At 39.6% G+C, this 19,580-nt stretch overlaps 1 protein-coding gene across 1 annotated transcript in view; it reads right to left on the bottom strand.

Annotated features, from left to right (window-relative positions):
* Positions 1-19,580, bottom strand: part of DCC (DCC netrin 1 receptor) — a 615,473-nt gene that overhangs the window by 91,505 nt on the left and 504,388 nt on the right. The window contains exons 13-15 of the mRNA XM_065661552.1: positions 9,039-9,180; positions 7,810-7,920; positions 2,582-2,776 (exon numbers count right to left, since the gene is read on the bottom strand). Coding sequence (XP_065517624.1) covers positions 2,582-2,776; positions 7,810-7,920; positions 9,039-9,180 — 448 coding nt within the window. The remainder of the gene's footprint in view (positions 1-2,581; positions 2,777-7,809; positions 7,921-9,038; positions 9,181-19,580) is intronic.

Raw genomic sequence — 19,580 nt, 5'->3', positions numbered from 1 at the left:
ATATTTTTTCCCCTTGTTCCCGACAGCAGCACATTTTGATTTACAACCTTATTGAAACAGTGATTTTATTATGAAAAAATTACCTCATCATTTCGTGTAGTTTTTTTGTAATGGTTTCTAATAAAGTGTGTGAATAATCTAGGAAGTGTGGCTACCGTGCTCATTTTTTAAAAGCTTTCTCTGGGGCTTAGCCACATACCACTGAGGTTCATTTTGTGTAGCTATTTAAATGATGGGATTTAATTACTGCAATTATTCATGGAAATTGATTTTCAAAGTTGTACATGTGAATGTTCACGAAAGTCAGATTTGAAACATGCACATCAGGATTTACGATCAAAATCCTTAACCAGTTAGAGACCAGATACACATGGCTTACCTGTTCAATCACAGTTAAGTTACATTGCTCACCTTTTGAGTATTTGCAATCAAACAAACAGAAAAGCAACGCCAAACAAAACAGTGAAAAGATCCTTTCCATTTGAATAATTAATAACTCTCAATGAAACTTCAGTCTGTTGAAGGATGTTCAACAAAAAACCCCCACAACCTTGATTTTCCTGATATCAGTGACCAAATTATTTGTAACCAAGTATTTGATATACTCGAAACACTTTCTTTAAATTTTCTAGATGTCCAAGTGTTACTTCTGTAATTAAAGTATATTGGTGAAACTCTCTCACTTGCTGCACTTTGTGTGTACTTCTGCTTGCCAGCACAATCAACAATATAGGAGAACCTTTTTAATCCACCAAAACAGTTCTAATAGCTTAACTATACTACCAACTTTCCACAAACACCAATGCAGTTACCCTGAGAGAAGGCTTTTGTATCTACAAGTTATTTCTACCCATCTTCCTCTTGATGGAAGGACAAGAGGAAACAGCCTCAGGTCCACCAGGGGAGGTTTAGATGGAGATTAGGAACAATTCCTTCTCCAGAGGGTGCTCAGGCATTGGAACAGGCTGCCCAGGGCAGGGCTGCAGGCACTGTCCATGAAAGTGTTCAATGAACATGTAAAAAAGGCCCTCAGTGCCATGGGTTAGTGGTGGCCTTGGCAGTGCTGGGGTAAGAGTTGGACTTAAGGATCTTAAAGGTCTTTTCCAATCTTACCGATTCTGTGATTCTGTGATGGTAGTGGCTGTCAGAGGTCCCAAGAGCAAATATATTCACTGGTCATTTAACATGTAAAGGAAAAGAAACGCTGAGGCTTCACAAACCCCTAAACATTTCTCCTGTTGTTGATCAAGACATTTCTACTGCGAGCTGACCATTTGGAACTCCATAAATTTGAGCTGTGTAGGCATCTCCTTAGCTTTTGCCAAAACCAAAGAACATTGGCCTTGATAGCTCTGACGATGCAATTTCCTTTTCTAGAACTTCCCGGACAACAGTGGTTACAGATTGAACTGAAAACTCATTAAGGATATGAAACAACTTAAAATAGGCTTTGGAGAATTTAAATCCCTTTGGAATACATATAAAAAAGTATTTTGCATTTAATACTGACTGAGAGTTATTAGACACACACGTTCATTAGTAATAGCTTTTATCTTTATATTCCACCAATTTTCTTCCATAGTCAGACATCCTTCCATTTTGCAAAATAACTTTGCACTTGCATAAAATGTTATCAAATCTGCTTTTTTCTGTAGGACCCACTAAATATTTGGAGTGTTTATGCATGAGTGTTTGCAAAAAGCTCCATTATGAAATTCACACCTGAACATAGAGAAGCTGTTTGATGAAGTAACAGTAAAAATGGTTTATTTGTCTCTCAAGGTTTCCCTAAGGAAAAAGCAAAAAGGTTGGGTGATGCAGTTTCATGGTGCTATAAAACACAAATTCCAAAGTAAACTGTCCCCAGGTATTAGAGAGTTTTGGCCCTATAAAGTTGAGGTAACTAGTCTAGCTGTGTACCTAATGCACCATGTTTAAGCATTTTCCTGTAATCCTGTAATCTGTAATATCTGATCATTCGCAGATTGCTGAGCAGAAAGCTTCCCATTTTTACCTGGAATGAAAATGCTAAAGAAGAAATGACACGAAACCATTAAGCTTTCTGACTTCCTTTAAACTCTGAATTGCTTTACCAGTGCTAGGAGAGCGGTCCATCACCAGTGGAAGGATGCATGTCCCTGCATACCATGCTGAGAATTCAGATGAACTATCAGAAAGGCTGTGCCATGAATAATGAATAATCATCTCTCTCTCGGCACCACTTTGACAGACACAAAATAGGAGTTTTGCAATTGCCATTAATTCAGACACGGTGGGGGGCAGCCCAGGGAATAACATCTTTAGGTCCAGCTCTCTGCACAAGTGGGAGTCAGCATTAGGAGCACATGACTTAATAAGATCTCCTGAATAAAATGAGGGTTTGATCAAAGAGGTTTGACATGCTTGAGAGTATCCAGAGCTTTGAAGGTGAGACCAAACATAAAATGAAATGCAGAAGCAGTCTAAGAAAGCAACATACAAAGGAAGCACCATTGACAGCCTGAAAATAAACTTACAAAACCAGCATAATCTCAAAGCAACATCTTTTCATGAAATGAAATGAATGAAAGCAATTACTTACCCAAGTTTTCAATGGAGTAATACCGCTGTTTACTGTCCACCCTCACAGTCTCAGCATACGGACTGCCTACACCATAGCCAATGATGTACCCGCGGACAACAATGTTTGGGTTCAATGGCGGAGTCCAACTCATGACAATACTGGTTGTCAGGGGCCTGACATGAAGTGAACTTGGCTGGTCAGGAACCTGAGATTCTGGGATTCGGAAAAGAAAAAGAAAAGATAAAAGAATAAGCTCATATTCTACTCAAGGCTTGAATTTAAATTAAAACATTTGCACAAAAAACCCAACCAGGTGCCCCAGAGTTACATGCAGAGCTCATGCAATTTGATTTCTGAGCTGCATCCTTGCCTTCCAAGGCCACCAATAAGCCTCAGCCTGTTTAGCCACAGTACCTTGTACTACCTTTCACCTTTAGCATAAGGATACAAGCAGGGTTTAAAGTGCTGCAGGAAAATGAAAGATGACTTGCAAAAGAGTTTCCAGGAGGATAACTTTTCTCTTCCCTGCTCTTTTTGCAAGTTCAGCGGGATCCTGACAGCTGATTGTATGAATTGCTCCCAGATTATTTAACAAAAAGGTTTACTTTGCTAGTGATAGTCTTGTATATTCTGGAAATAATTTGTTTATTTCCTATGAAAACAAGAAGTGACTTGACTCTTAGACATGAAACTCTTGATTTGAAGCTGCTTTAAATAATACACCAACATTTCCATAATGAAATAATAGAACCAGATACTTTATTGACAGGTATTCTCAGGTAAAATTCAGTACATTATGTAGTAATTAATCACTTGGATTCTATTAGCCTCTTACAAGCCTGATTTTACTGTTAAAGGGTAAATGATGAGTAAATGCCTTTTGTTTGAGTTTACCCGAGAGCTACCATATCACAAGTCTCCTCAGAGGAGCTGCACAGTAGCTTGTCTTTTTGAGAGCAGAAAGAGACAAGTTACTATTTTTCCCCAATAAAAAGGCTTGCAATATAATAGATGAAAGCTTATATGGAAGGCAACAAGGGCAGGATAGGAAAAAAAAAAGCAATACTATAAAATGGTGTAAACTCCAACAAAAGACACTTCAAAGTTGTGAAGCATTCCCACTATAAACCTTGGAAAAAGTAATGTAAAGAAGAATTAACACTTTTCAGTAAGGAGTGCCATACATGCATTCTTGGTATTTTATATGCTTTCAGGTGAATTCTTACGAACGCATTAGAGTAGTCATAAAAACTGTTGCACTTTCAGAGATGTCTGATTAGTACATTACCAGTCTGAAATACTTAAGCAACTTTAGAAGACTTTTGCGTTCAACTCCTTAAAATTGCAAAGTTCGGTCTTGTTTAAAGGATGAAGAAAATTCACTGAAGAGGAGCTACTCACAAAAAGAAACAGATTGCACCAGCAGTGCCACCGTAAGTCAGGTGAGGTTGCCATTTACCCCTGCCCCAGTCCCAAACTTTCTTTTAATGCAAAAGTTACTCGAGCAGCTATTCCTGAGCAGTGCTGTTTGAAAAACAAATTACAGAAGCATTTCTTACAAGCCCCAAAGATAATATAACAACTTGATGCCTTGAAATGAGAAGCTGCGGAAGGTAGCGACACTGCAATTCCTCAAACTTCCTAAAAGTAGCAATTCTCAGGCAGCAAAGGAGATCAGAGCATTCCAAAAACCGATTGCTTCAAATGATAATCTTTACATCTGACACAACACAGAGGTTTCAATTGAAGTACAGATACCTCTAGGCAGCCATTTAGGTTAAAACTACTTTATTCAAACATTTCATACTCTTTATTTCAAGCAATTCAAATATGAGATTCAGGCATTTCAGAGCTAAAACATGACTTCTTTCAAAAAGCAAAATGCAGTTTAACTTTTTGCATCCCTCTTTTGAATTAACCCTCTAAAATTAAGCTAGGGCGAGCAATATTTTTGAACTGTTTTTTGAACATTGATGTTTCAAAAACACAGCTATTATTTAAAGATGCATTTTCTTGGTTCATCTTTCTGTATAAAGCGACTTAATTACATTCTCATTTGCTCTACTTTAAAAATTTATGGAAAAAACGTTCTTAGTCTGAAACAGCTCTGAGTTTTAGAGTTTGTGTCATGTTGCTCACATCCCATAGCACATAGTCAAATGTCAGAATCAACTGTTTTTTCCCCTCAAACAAAATTTTTTCAGTTCTTTTTATGACGAAGTATGTTTCAGAGTATAAGGACTTCTGCCAAACATAACATACGGCCAAACATCTAAACCCATCTGTTCTTCAGGAAATCGGACCCTCCAGCTTTTCCGTGGGTCTGCTGATTTCCAGTGTCCCAGCACGCAGATATCTAGGAGTAAAACTCTTATTGAAACATGTACCTCATGCTTCTGCTTTCTTGTCAGGCCGTTGCCTTGCAGTTCTAGATCAATATGTTTTCTATTTCATATGTTTCTTCTGGGCTTGAACATGATGCCAGAACTATTTCTAAGAACCAACCTTGAGATCCCTTTCTCCTACAAGAACTGCCAAACAAGTTCTTTATCTTAAGTCCTAAATGAGCCACATTTATAGTCCCTCTCTTAACTGCACCAAGAGTTTATCACTTGCTGTCCTGTAGGGAAATCTTTGGGTACATGTAAGCAAATGCAGTGCTCAGACACACAAGCTGTAGATGTCATCCAGCCCCACAGCCCATCATCCAGCACTTAGGAGGAGAGTTCCTTGGTAGATCTGCCAATGAAATCAGATTTCTTGGTGCTGCTTTCCTTACTCTCTTCAATTATGACAATTAGGTTCCAAGGAAATGGAAGTTGAAGTTCAGTGTCCCTGCCTGTGGTGACTTTTCTTCCTGGAATGAGACATCTCCTCACACGTGCCTCTGAGTCCTTCACTGGGTTTCTACATGATGGCTTGAGCACCCACGTCTTCATCCAGTGAATACTGTGCTTAGTACTACTAAAAGACCTCTAATTCCACTCTCAAGCTTGAAAAATGCTTTACATTTGGGTCACTTCAGTAATTTTCTGAGATATTCAAAGGTACATGTTTTATGTCAGGGTACTTTTTACTCATCAAATTTTGTTCATCTATTTCCTACATTGCTTTTCAGTATAAATTACAATATGATAGTAGTCTGACTTGTTACGCTCTTAAAGCACTGTATCACTATCTAACATGTATAACAGCTTCAACCTGTTCAATGCAGTAATCAGAAACCAAGCATCCTAAACCTGTTTTCCTGGAGGATACCTGTGTTAAGTTGATCAGCAATTCTCTTGCATCCTTGCTCAAGCTATTTAAAACATACTCTTTGGGGAAAGCACTGCTTTCAATTTCTTATATTTTTCTTTTTTAGAGCTCAATATTTGAGCCTTAAAATAAATATTTAAGACCTCCTCTCCTGTCGGTAAAGGCACATGAGCTTTCTAGGGAACCTTGAAGAAACAGCCTTATTTTTGGATTTTTAAGCACTTTTAAAAACTACACTAATTAAAATGGATATCCATTCAGATTTGACACCGTTCTCTGGGACACTGGTCATCTTCATGTTGCTGAGCCAAACAGGCTTCCAGTAAAAGCATGAGAAACTGCATCAGCCGCGGCAGCAGAGAAGGAACGGGAACTGCAGTTACCAGCCTCTACTCCAGCCTTTCCCTGGGTAGCTGATGCTTGCAGGATTCTGCATAACAACAGTAATGAGTAGATTCTTCCCTAGGGTTTATCACAGCATTTGTAACTGATCTGTAACACGGTGCATTCCCAGCATCAGGCTGTGGCAGCTTCAGGAGGACAATTCATCACTACTGCAAATTCAAATGCATGTAAATACAAAACATGAACAAAATGGCTTTGCTTGAGTTTATTCGCATGCACTCACTTCCATGGTGTGTCTCCTGTGAGGACTTGATTAACATCTTTGCATGCACATGTGTACTGAGGCACAAAACTTCAAAGGAATATATGTAGTGTGTACCAAATGCAAGTGAAAACGAATGTGCTCAAATGTGTTACATCCTTTTTGCATACTGCAGTGTGTTCAGAATTTATCTTTCACTCTCACCAGTGAAAAGTCAGCTCATTATACCTTAACATCATCGCTTCTCAAATTGCTGCCTAGCCAAAACATAATTAGGAAGATATCATCATGCACCGTGGCATGTCGTGATCCGTTGGTATTGCTACAACGCGTCTAGCAGCGTCACCTCTTCTTTACGACCCTGATGAGAAACCACAGGTACTGGGTTCTCCCATTTTGCGTGCCATGCACTGCAGTCATTCCTGGTCTGCTGGAAAATTGCATTTGGACATAGGGAAAGGCAAAGATTCTTCAATTTACAAGGGCTGACTTTGAGAGCATAAGGAAATCCAGCCAGTCAAAAGAAAGGCAACATCAAGTACTATGGTGCATTTAAACTGAGTATTTGTTTACTCTTTCATCTAATTTGCCTTTGATCCTTTTTAGGTGGCTTTTTTTTTGTTTTAAAAATCCTAGCAATTTTCATCAGTTTCCTTTTGTTTTCTGTTCATGTCCTTTCTACTACATACTTCCTTCTTAGGGATTGTCTGTAGTTTTGCCGTGACTTCCATCTGTCAGATTCTTTGTTCCATTTGATTTGCACTCTGTTTAATTTTATGTAGACTTTTTCATTACTCTCCTTTTATTCCTTTACTACTTCAAATATTCCAGTCATTTTATCTAACCCTTTCATTTCAGTGTTTTTCTTCCCTTTTGTGTCAGCATCTGCAGTGATTTACACAGCCCACAGTTTCCAGGTATCTGCATCCCATCATCTTTCACTAATTATTCAGCTTCATTGCCAACCTGCATTTATAATATCTGCAAATGAAGGCTGGGAAACAGCATTTGACCTATTTGAATATTTGCTTCATGAATTGTTAGGATTGTTGGCATCATTCTTATTGTTTCTTTGGTTATGTTTATCATTTATGAAGGTACAGGTTCGCTTCACTGTATTATTGCAAATGACCATGATGCTCAGGAGCTAAATTCTAGAACAGGATTATTTAACAAAGGTTTCTGACTCCTTAGTCCTCTTAACAACAGAGAAACACAACCTAAGATATATGGGACCTGGGATTATAAGAAAACATCTGTTGGTGCACTTTCAGAAGGTCTAAAACATCTCACCTTAACTTCAGCCTGGGTGACAACTGCAATGACACCCCTCAGCTAGCTGGCTGTAGGAAGTAACAGGTTTTAAAAGAGATGCATTTACCATCAAGATCGTTCTCAGGTGTTTCTGCTGTGTACCAGTCTGAGGAGGGACCTGTCCCATTCACTGTCATTGCAGCCACCTGGAAACTGTACTGGCTTCCTTTCTCAAGTCCTGTTTAAAAAAAACAAAAAAAGAAAAACCCCAAACCACATAAACATCGTAAAAGAAGAAGAAGATGAAGAAAATAAATAAAGGACAATACCAAAATCTCTAGTAATAGTCCACTGGATTTGTCATATATATGGAAATATGCGGAAATGCATATATATTTTGTAGACTTGGTTTGGGCTGGAAGAAACCTTAAACTTAACTTGCTGAAGATGCTGTGTACCCCCCAGCAAGTACTTGTTTGTTGTGCAGCCATTCACAGCCTTCACAAGAGGTCCCATAGGGACTTTGGTCAAGCGCCTAGTTTAGATGACCGAGTTGAGATTTCATTGTTAAAAGTCTTCTTTAGAACAGTGTTCTACTTCTGTTTTTATTCAATTTTGAAATAAAATACTGCTCTCCCTCCCAATGAAAATTATTTTGTTTATTCTGAAATACATGATTCAGAATTACTTCTGATTCTCACAGATTACATTTTACACATGAAAATAAACAGAAAGCAGGTCATTTGAGGTGAAATGATGGCTATGCTAAATTCAGTGGCAAAGGTGCCACTGACCTTGTTAGAGTTTAATTTTCTCCCTTGATGCTTTGCTGCTTTCTTAGTTATGTCTTGGGTGTAATACACGAACCCAGGTGAAATTCACTTTCACCTACCAGAATTCACTGTTACCCTTATGATACTCGTTTGGCTACTTTCATTCATCGCAATTATAGTTTTGCTATGATCTACTGCTGCACTTTTTATTCTGTGGGGAGATATTTTCCATTGAAAATCTTGGAAAAGAAACTAGGGAAATCAGTATTTTTGCACCCATGGAAAAATAGGAGATGTTGACTGAGTGATCTAAAAAATACCAACTGAGGCTTAAAGATACCAAACACAAGAAATTCAGCTTCAAATTCATTAATGTTAAGGTCCAGCACACAAACATATGATAACAACATTGAGGAAAAAATTGGTTTTGAAAAAAAAGCACTATAAAGATTGTCTTTGTACAACACAATAAATGTTACCTGCCAGCAGAGAAATCAATGCTTCCTTGAAGTGAAAGTATATTTTATTCCCAGAGCATTTAATTCATCAAAACCTTGCAAGGCTGTACCATGTGAACACTGACCTGTGAACAAGTACCAGAGGTTGTTTGGCTCCAGTGTTTCAATCTCACCCCTGCGGGTAGTCTTTCTATGCCGGATTTTATAGCCCGTAATAAATCCATTTTGAGTACCTGGTGGTGGAGGCAACCAGCTAACTTTGATGCTCTGTAAAAGAAGAGATATTATTGTTGTTTTATTCACTTAAAAGATATGACAGAAGTAAAACATATAAAATAAGTGGTGGAAAAAGAAAGGAAACAGGAAACAGAAAAAAGATACGGTTTTGTAATAACAATATGTATTCAACTAAATTATTACTTTAAGATGAAAACCAAATCAAAACTAAAAAGAGTCACACTGGCATAAAAACCCTGTACATTTTATAGCAGCGGATGGCTATATAGACAATCGATTTGAAGAATAAATTTTCTCCCTTTTGAGGAATTTTTCATTTCAACAGACTGCTAGGACACATATGGTACTAGAAAAATCAGCTTTGGGATTGAGTAGACTCTGCAACTCATTTAGGTTTTCAGCCCAAAGTGCCAGTCACCTCTTTTTGACCATAGGATACAAATATCAACCTGAGCAGTGCTAACAATTCTGTGCCATTTTAGTTCCACAGACATTCAAGGAATGTTACCTTCAGTATACCAATATAAAAACTCAAACCTCTTGGGCGTAAACTCTTTGCCAATCCCAACATGTAAGAGAATTTTCACTGAGCTGTTCTTCAGAGACAGCAGCAATGCAATTAACCAAGACCAATCGCTTGTTTTCTAAATGTTGCTTGCTAGATTGGATGAGGGATTTAATCTCTGCCTAATCGCCCAAACAGAAACTATCCCTTCATGAGTCCTGGCCCACCCCCGCATGGCCAGACACTAGTCTCTGCCACCTCTCCCCTTGGAGAAAGGCCTGAAGGGATTTTGTCCCTGTGATACATAAGCCAATCCATGCACTTGCCATTCCTGCTGCTATCTCTTGTACCTTTTCTTCCCTCTTGTGTTAGGCAGAGGGAGCATGGCAGGTCTATTCACTGCTGCAGCGATCTTTCTCTTCTCAACCCTGCTCATTTACCAATAAATCCCAACACTCAGTGGTGCTTTTACCACTGTAGATCATTGTGCTTCCAGACTTTTAACAGCAAGACCTTCTTCGCGAGCAGCAGCAGCTAATTCAGGGCTTAGCAGTGGGTGCTCATGTTTTTACTGCATCACTTCCTATTTAACCACATGGAATTTCATCTACTCTTTTATCTGCTATTCACTCAACATTGTATGGATTTTTAGCAACCAGCGTTCACTTACGGCACACTAAATTGCTAAACCTTGTTTCCTCCCCCTCCATCCTGTGCACTAGCCAGCGTGGATCCCAACACACATCACTGACGACTCCATGCCAGCACTCCTCAGCCAAGCCAACACCTCCCTCCATCCTTTGCTCTTTATCACATCGGTTGTTTATCACAAAGGGATCTTTTTACTTAAACTGCAGCAACTGCATTTCTGCAGGAGCCTTTTGTGAGTGATCTTATCAAAAGGCTTTAGGAAACCCAAGCCAGCGCTATCAACTGGATCTCCTTGCCCATGTGCTGAATGATTCCTTCAAAGGGCTTTAATAGGCGTGTGAAGCAGGACTTCCTTCCACAAGAGCTTTATTGATCCCTGCTCGTCATATCATGTTCATCCATATGCCTATTCACTCTAGTCTTTATTACAGTTTCTATCATCTTGTCCAGGAAAAAACACCAGATTTATTGGGCTGGACTGATAAGAGAGCTGATACTGTACATCAGCATTTGTCTGCTGAAACAATCTGGGCACCAGCTGTTCCTTGAAAGTCTCTAGTCCTCTGAGTGTTTTTCTTTAGCATGATAAAAGTTATTCAGGGTATTAAGAGTTTCTCATGGAGCAAGGCCTACCATCGCTCACTTGTGCCTATCTTACCTCTTACAGCACTGTATTACAAAGTTTTAGACAAAGGGAAAAGTCAACCACATCACAGTGGATCGTGTTTGACCAAATACAATTTATTGCCATCATTGAGTTGCTTAGTCCCTGCATAAATATGTTATAGCACATATCCAATTAATTATTGCAATAGAAAAATCAATTTCGCACATATACTGCCCAGTGATTTATTGTTACAATCAATTATACATTTCAAAATCAATACTTCAGCGTTTCATTGCTGAGTGAAATAATGCTGAGTTTTTTGCATTAGGGCAGAACAAACTCCATTTTTCAAACCACAGAGTGATTGCTTTAGAAACAGATTTGGTCACTTTGCATATTGAAATTGCCTACATATAAAATGTTTATGGGAGACTGCAAACACACAGAGAATGGCTTTAAAACATCTTAGTGTGGCAGCTCTGAGGACATCTACAGGTAACTCACTGGTTGATACTGGTGCACTCCCAATTCTTCTGATTTCTGCATGACATGGAGCCACACTGTCACCAGGGACACCTCAACATCTCTCCATATTCCAGCCAAGTTATGAGAAGACACACTGACGGCCCCATTTCACAGACAGAGGAGAAAGCAGGGCATTTGGATAGTTTTTCAGAGGAGGGAAAGAAACAACTCCATCTTTCACCTGCCCCTTCCAGTGGCTGATTTTTCTCATTGGGAAAAATATTCTTGTGTTCAGTTGGAATCTGCCCAGGAGTAACTTGTGCCTGCCACCCCTCATCTTTTCTATGTGACTCCTTGTCAAAAGAGTTTCTATCTATCTTCTTTGTAGCCACCCTTTAAATACTGGAACAATACTAAAGCAATAGACTGGCGACTCGGGTGGCTCAACCCCTCCATGGGCCAGTCAGCAACAATCTAGCAGACCAAAAGATGGCATAACCATTTTGGAACTGGAGCAGGAGTGGCTCCAGCCTCTCTCAAGCCATTTCATCATCAGGTTGCCCAAGCCTGGGCTGCTCAACGCAGGACCCTGACCAGGCAGCACTGGTCCGACCCTTCTGAACAGAGAAAATCCTGAAGGCTTCCAAACAAAGGGCACGCTGGTGTAAGTATCACAGTGTCCAAGCATGTTCTCCATTTGTGCCCAAATATGTGCCCAAACACAGTATGGTACAAAGCCTGTTGCACACAGGCATACAATCACATGTGAGATTTATACATGTGCAGCTTTTAGGGATATGACAAACTATTGCAGCCATACCATCTGCAGGCTGAACTTGACACTAATTTGATTTAAAAAGAAGGAAATGAGTTCCAGATGAAGCATTGAAGCACTTGGAGCTGCAACACCTGCATGTGCTGAGCAGTTTTTTCAAGACCCCGTATATCCCATCTTCTGCCTTGAAGTCAAGAGTGACCACACCGCCCTGCACAGCAGGGCTCACAGAAGCAATGGGTTTGATCTAACACTCCAGGTAGAATAAATAAGATCTTCCTTATGATTAGAGGAAAAGGCTGGTTCTTTACAGACCACCTAAAGCTGTCACTGTAGCGGTAACAGTTCACTTTCACCTTAACCTGGTCTCCATGGACACCACAACGATGCTTTTTATCAATAGTACTTAATATATGACTCGTTGCTCCTTGAAAATCAATAACTAAGGCTCTGACAGGCTTTTTGTTCTTTCTTCTGCTGAAAGAGAGCAGTAATGACTACTGCTCTATTCCTTCACACTTCATCCGAGAGGTAACCAACAGAAAGAAAACATTTCCTTTCTGTTATGCCAGAATTCCTAAGGAAATAATAAAATGAAAACAGCTTCAAGAGGACTGTAGGAATCTGTTATTCCTGCTTGGAACGCAATGTAGAAAAGTACTGTAAAAGGCTGCTGGCCACCTCCATTTGGTGAAATGAGCCTTCTTCAACAGGAGCATGGTCCTTTCCTTGTGCCATTAGGAAATCGCCATCAGCAGCTTGGCAACAGCTTGGATGTCTAACATTGCCCTCGCTCAGAGCTGCGAATGCCCTGGACATTGCAGATGGCCTGTTATAGACTGCAAAATACATGGCATAATCCCTCCTAGTTCAACTGTATTTGATAAAATTTTCCAGGGAGAACAGATGTTGGCCCAATAGAACTTGCTAAACATGCGCCAAAACTTTAACATCTTCCCTGTAGTTCCGAAAACCATAGGATATTTCCATTCTCTCATTTTGATGATTATTGAGTACCATAAGAAAAAGATGACATATTATCCGCACATTGATTGGAAATGTAGAGCATCAGAAATCTCATGAATCTTATCAAATCAAAGTTTCTGGATGTGCAAAGACCATCTGTCAGTTTGTTTTATCAATAATCTTCTCGGCATAAATATTCATTAGCAGATATTTGCAAACATTCATTCAGTTATGGTAGCAAAGGACTAGTACTTGCTTCATGAAGTCTCTCTGTTGCACTTTGTCTCTGCACATATGTTTTTCTTCTGATTTTTTCTTTATTAAGTCACTCTGTACATTTCTTTCCTTTCCCCTGTCAACCCACCCCCAATGGAAGTTCAATTATCTACAATCAAAGCAGCTAGACACACAAATCAAGAATCTGATACAATCACAGAATCACAGACTTGGTTTGGGTTGGAAAGGACCTTAAAATCATGCAGTTCCAACCACCTCCCATGCTGGAGAAGGACTCCAAAACTCAACAAGATTTTAAGTAGAGGTAATCATGTGCCTTAAGGGTGTGGGGTATTCTGCCCAAAAAGTGAAACCAAACTAAGTCAATCTGGGAATAACACTTATGAAAATACACTGGGACATATTGTGAGCTGCCAAAGAGCACACAGTTGCAATGGGACGCAAGGCATCTCACAGAGCAACTAGTACCTTTAAAGGGTTTGACAGGCGCACCCAGGATAAAAGTCCACTGGAGATTTCACATTTTTGGAAGAAATTTTGTAGCTGACATTCCCTATCTAGCAGCTGATAGTGGACTATCTACTGGATGGTTGGCTCGGCACAGGTTAACTCGGTTTAAAAAGCAAAGCCTGAACACTGCAAGGCAGGGGAAGGTAAATAAAACCGGAATAAGAGTCTGCTGTGAATTTATGTTGATTAAGGATCTAGAACACACCTCATTTGCAAAAAAATTGGAAAAAGTTCTAAAATTGAATAATTTCATTATTTCATGCAATAACAAAATGGGCTGTTGCTCTCCCTATATGGCAAGAAACAGCACATTTCTCGTTCCAAATATGACCCATACATGAGCTGGGATTTGAAACTAATTTTCAGAGTAAAATGGCATATTTGGGAGCCAGGTCATTGGACAATGACTCCACAGAAACACATAACACACCCTCTACAAAGAAACTAGGAATAACTTTTAGGTGCTTTCCTAAAGTGTTCTGAAATTTTGCAGAGCTATTTTAAACCTCAAACACTGCTACTGCCTTTGTTTAGCCTTTATTAGTAATAACAAAGGGCACTGAAGATACCCAAGGACTGTCAAATGTTGCAGTGACGCATTAAATACTAAGAATAGCAATGAAGGCAAGCAAACAAACAAAACCTCCCACAGTCCCTCTGAAGTATCAATGGTTTCAACACACCCAGAGGGCAAGAGTACAGTTGCGAGCCGAAATAGTAGAAACTTGAAGAAATAAATATTTGAATACTAGCATAAATAAGCTGAACCTGTCAGAAGCAAGGCTTATATCCAAAACCACAGCAAACCACCCAGGACACTACTGCAATAATTCTAATCCCTCAGCACACTGAGTAGAAAGTTTCTCAACCAGTTTGACTCGTCTTTCATCCTTAAAAGCCCCTTGAGATTTGGGTATGTATGTAAGACCAGCCACCACCGAACACAATGACACATCCCAGAGAAAGGCTGCTAGAGATCTAATGGGAGCACTCAGAAGCTGTCCTGTGCCTCTGATAAAAAGCCTTTCTGTGCTTGCCAAAATTCATGGGAATGTCTGACTGCGTTTTTTTTAACTGCTACTAATTAATCTTGGCCTCAATAATCTCCTCTGGGTGAACTGCACATTCAGAAGCATTCAAGCACCATTTCTGCTAAACAATTACATCAAAACTACCTGAACAGCTTGTGGAAAAAAATGCATTATCTCCCAAATTAGGTACGTTTTAAAAACAGGCAAGACTCAAGAAGGAACTCAAAACCCTCCAGTGTTTAAAATAAATATGTCTAATCCTCAGTTGTACTTTAAAGCAGGCTAGTGCTTGAGAGAACATGAAAATCATTGTGTTATTTTTGCAGTAAGATGTGCTAAGACTGGCATAACTGCAGAATAATAGATTTCACCAAGAAATTAAGCATCCTGAGGTAGCGCATGGGGTACTGTACAGGTTTTTTTTGTTTGTGCGAGCTCTCTTCAGAAGAGAAAAATTCCCAGGAAATACTTATTCTATATTGTGTATCTGGCACAGAAGGTTATTACCCAAACACTGTAAGGAAAGTCAAAACTATTTAAAATCAGACCTATGGAGCCTGCAGAGATCCTGCGTGGTGTTTTTAATGAAATGATGTTTTTAATGGAATGAATTTTAATGAAAAGCCTTACTTTGAAAGACATTATGTCATTATTTCCAGTGCTATGGGGGAGCAACCAAACCTGCTACAGGCTAAATTTTTTCAATTTGTTTTTCACCTGAGAGGAGGTAAGAAATAAAAAAAAAATTGGGAGATTTGTTCAGGTACGAAGACCTTTTTAGCCGGTATTATCTACTCAGGGTATTTCTCTTCTGAAATACGTTTCCAAACATCTCTTACATTAGAATTGCATGATCAAATACTTCAACCATTTGATCACCACAGTCTTAAAAAAAAAAAATAAATAAATAAAAAAGAAAGAAAGTGATAATAATGATGTGCTGCGGAAAAACTTAAGGCTAAAAACGCCTCAGGGTGTCTTCACTAATTTGAAAAGAAGAGAGGATGAAACAAACAAGTACAAGGCTTAGAAGAGTCATGAACCTCAGGCAAATACTTGGTTATGGTGGCAAGGAGCAAAACAAACAGAAAATAGTGAGGTTTGAAAGCAAGCAATGAAAAAAGTCATAATTTTCTCTCTCTCTTTGCAAACGTAGGAGCTCCTAAGGCACAACTGCTTCCGAAATATTGTTGCATGTACAGTCCACCTGAGTGCTTTATAACTGGGGAGCACCCAGGCATTCAAAAGAAAAAAATTGTGATGTTTAAAAATTGGTGAGGTTCCTCCGAGCTAAGCTTAGACACCTCAAATTAGCATTTTTGGGGTTGGACTAGGCTACCTTTGAAGGTCCTTTCCATGATTCTATCATTCTATTTTACAGTTGCAGTCAGAGAGAGGAATGTCCAGAGAAATTCATCACCAGTGCCTGCCTTTGGAATTGCCCAGTTTCTCCTGACTGCATGGGACAGCTGGCCCAGCCATGGATATCTTTCAGATCTCAAAGTTAGGATACGTGAACCTTGTTTTCTATTTCTCATTTTATTAAGCAGAAAAATTTGTTTTGAAGCATTTTAGGTATTTTGGGGCACTTCTACACGTTTCATTATACAATTGTAACTAACATACTAATTTTGTAAGTATATTTTAAACCTTTTGAAGTAACTAAGAGATACCATTAATTTGAAATGCTCTTTATTTTTAAAGAACAACGTATTCATGGACATTTTCAAAGCTTTGACTTCTCAGGCAAAGTTGGTCCAAAATTTTTCAGTAAGAAAATAACCCCTCTATTAGGAAAACCGTCTACAACGTATTTCCAAAGCTGTAGTGATATACTTCTTTTTATTTTAACTCGTTGTTATGTCAATGACACAATTAGTCATATTTCCATAGCTGTACTGATATACTACTTTTCATTTTAACTCGTTGTTATGTCAATGACACAATTACTCACTATGAGTGTTTGCTCTCAGCTCTTCCTTGCTCCTCTGAGGATGATTTAATTTCAAGTGGCCAGGGTACATGAAATTGTGAAGCCCCACAAGGCCAACCAGCAAACAGACATGGGTGCTGCTATTACCCATACTGCAGGCAATGTTGCTTGCATGGCAATCTAGGATGCCTCACCCCTGGCAGTGTTCAAGGCCAGGCTGGATGGGGCTTGGAGCAACCTGGTCTAGCAGAAGGCAGGGATCGGAATTAGAAAGTCTGTAAGGTGCTTTCCAAGCACAAACCATTCTATGATTTTATGACCTGAAGGTCCTTTACAACACTAACTATTCTATGATTTTATGATTTTATTCAATGATTTGCCATCTTCAGATGTACAGAGCAGAAAACCTGCACACAGCTGCCTCTCAACATGCATGCAAACTCCTTAAAGTCATTCAACAACCAGCAAAACCTCTTCCGATCCACATTACAATTTTTACTCATATCAGTCAGGCAAGGAAAGGTTGAATTCCACCTCCCTGGTTCACAACGCCTGCAAAAATATCGCAAACTTGTCAAGGGCTTCAGTCAACTAAAAGAAAATGAACTGGAACTTTCCAGACCCAGGGATCAAAGCAACTGTCAATACTTCAATCAAGTTTTCAATTACAAATGCATTTAATTGTTAGCACTTAGCAGCACCTGTAGTTGGCTATCACTTTAATTACTGATTATACTGATACTGATTGCTTAAACAATATCTGCCTGAGAGCCTCATGATTAAGAGTTTATAAAGCAAGGGGACAATAATTTCAGAATAATTAGGTTATTAAGATTCAGAGCAAAATCAAAATCTCGAGAATATTTGAAAGAAAATATTCAATTTTAGATAATGTTTATGCATGTGCCCTTACTATGCTGCGTTGATACCAGGAGCTGTCCAGATATCCCTTGAAGGGAGCTAACTCCCCCTTTCTCTGGAGGAGGAAGGTGTTAGATGCCCATCAGCACAAACTACCAAACATCATCACTGCCACAGAAAATAAAAAGAGGAAATCAAAAAAGCACAGTCAAATAATTAATCCCTAAACCTCTTTTACTAAATATTTATGTGCCTGCAGCAGTGAAGGAGTTTCCCCCTCTTGGAACATATGCAATGGGGTGATGCACGTTCCATCTGAAGACTGACGGAGCTCCTGTGTCCATGAACCAGTCTTTGCTTTGACACTAGTTCTCTATGTTTTTTTTATACAGCCACTCATATTCTCTTCTTGGCAAACTAGACGTTTTCGTAACACTACTATTGAAATAAATACTGCAACAGAAGCTTGCGAGTCTTAATGAGTATGAAAGTTATTGCTGTAAGGTAAGGAAGAAATGCAAAGCAGACCTGCTACTCATGGTGCACAGTTCATCTGGAGAGCATCTCTTCGGGCCTCTTAAGTAAAAAGCTTAAAAGTTGTTCCTCAGAAGAAAGGTACAGATCTAAAGGCATAATTTGGTAGCAGAGAAGGTGCTATTTTGGGTATAGAGGTTTGCTAGTGAGCTTCTGAAGAGAAAGGAACCATCTGGTGCTATTCACTACGCATCATGTGCTGGAACAGCTCCCTGAGTCTGATCGTGGACATTGAGGGCTGGGAATGGATTTGGACAGGATCATGATCAGGCAGCTAAAAAGAGGTAAATTCTACAAATGGATATAAAGCTTTTTTTGAGCTTCTCAAAGATGGAAGATGATGCTGAATATTCCTATTAAAATGGCCAGGGAAACAAGTATTGAAACATCTGCAGAAGGAAGGCAAAAACTGTCAGATGTTGCTGGAGTTGAAGATACTTATATCCAAAGAGGAATAGTCTGGATTGCTCATTTTACAACCAGGGTCCTAACTAATTTATTCCTAACTAAGGCTGCATTGAGATTTTCCCAGTGGTGTGAATGTAGTGTACACACACAGGTCATCCATGCTACAGCATCATGAACACACATGGGAATGTCAGAGAGCTACTCAGTTTGGGGCTATTGTTGCATGCCTGGATGTCCAAGCAAACCTGTAACAACTGTACAGAGAAAGAGGAGATGTGAGATTTGGGGAACTTCTCCTTGTAGAAAGCAGACCCAGTGAACCCATCTTCATGACAATCACCTCCCTTCTCATAGAATAGTGTTTCCAGAAAACCACCAGAGTCCTGGCTCCCTGAGTAGGGTCTGCCAAGCCCTGATGTGCAGTAAATCCCGAGCAACTTCATTGCAGCATCACCTACCTGGCTCTCATCTACTGCCAGCTGACCTTGGCTGGTATTTAAGGGAAAAAATCTGCAGTGGTCTGCATGCCCTAGTCCTCTTGCAAACCAGAAACAATATACCACTTGGGTGCAAACTCTAGAGAGACTACACGCCTAGCACTGGGAGAACTAGTACTCCTTTCCTCATTACTGGGACCACAAAGGTTTTTGGGTGCACTGGCTCCAGGCTTTAGGGAGAAAGCAGTGACAGTGCCTTCGGGCTTGGTGAGTGCCAGAGGAGACCTCCTTCTCTCCGTCACCCCTCCTGTGTGTGCTCTGCCAGTGAGCACCACGTGCACCTTCCATGTGGACTTCCAAAAACAAGCAAGCAAAGCTGTAGAGCCATCTGGGAGAGGCAGAACTTGGGGTTTTTCTGATGTTTTGCAATCTAAACCAGTTACAAGTCTTCAGCTTGGTAAATCCTTAGTCCCTCCAACTGATGGCAGTTGCACATCCTTGCTCCGTTCC

This window comes from Lathamus discolor, chromosome Z, assembly GCF_037157495.1.
Source record: "Lathamus discolor isolate bLatDis1 chromosome Z, bLatDis1.hap1, whole genome shotgun sequence".
In the NCBI taxonomy this organism is placed as follows: Eukaryota; Metazoa; Chordata; class Aves; order Psittaciformes; family Psittacidae; genus Lathamus; species Lathamus discolor.
Note: the sequence above shows the minus strand (reverse complement) of the source record. Positions and strands in the feature narration are given on the sequence as shown.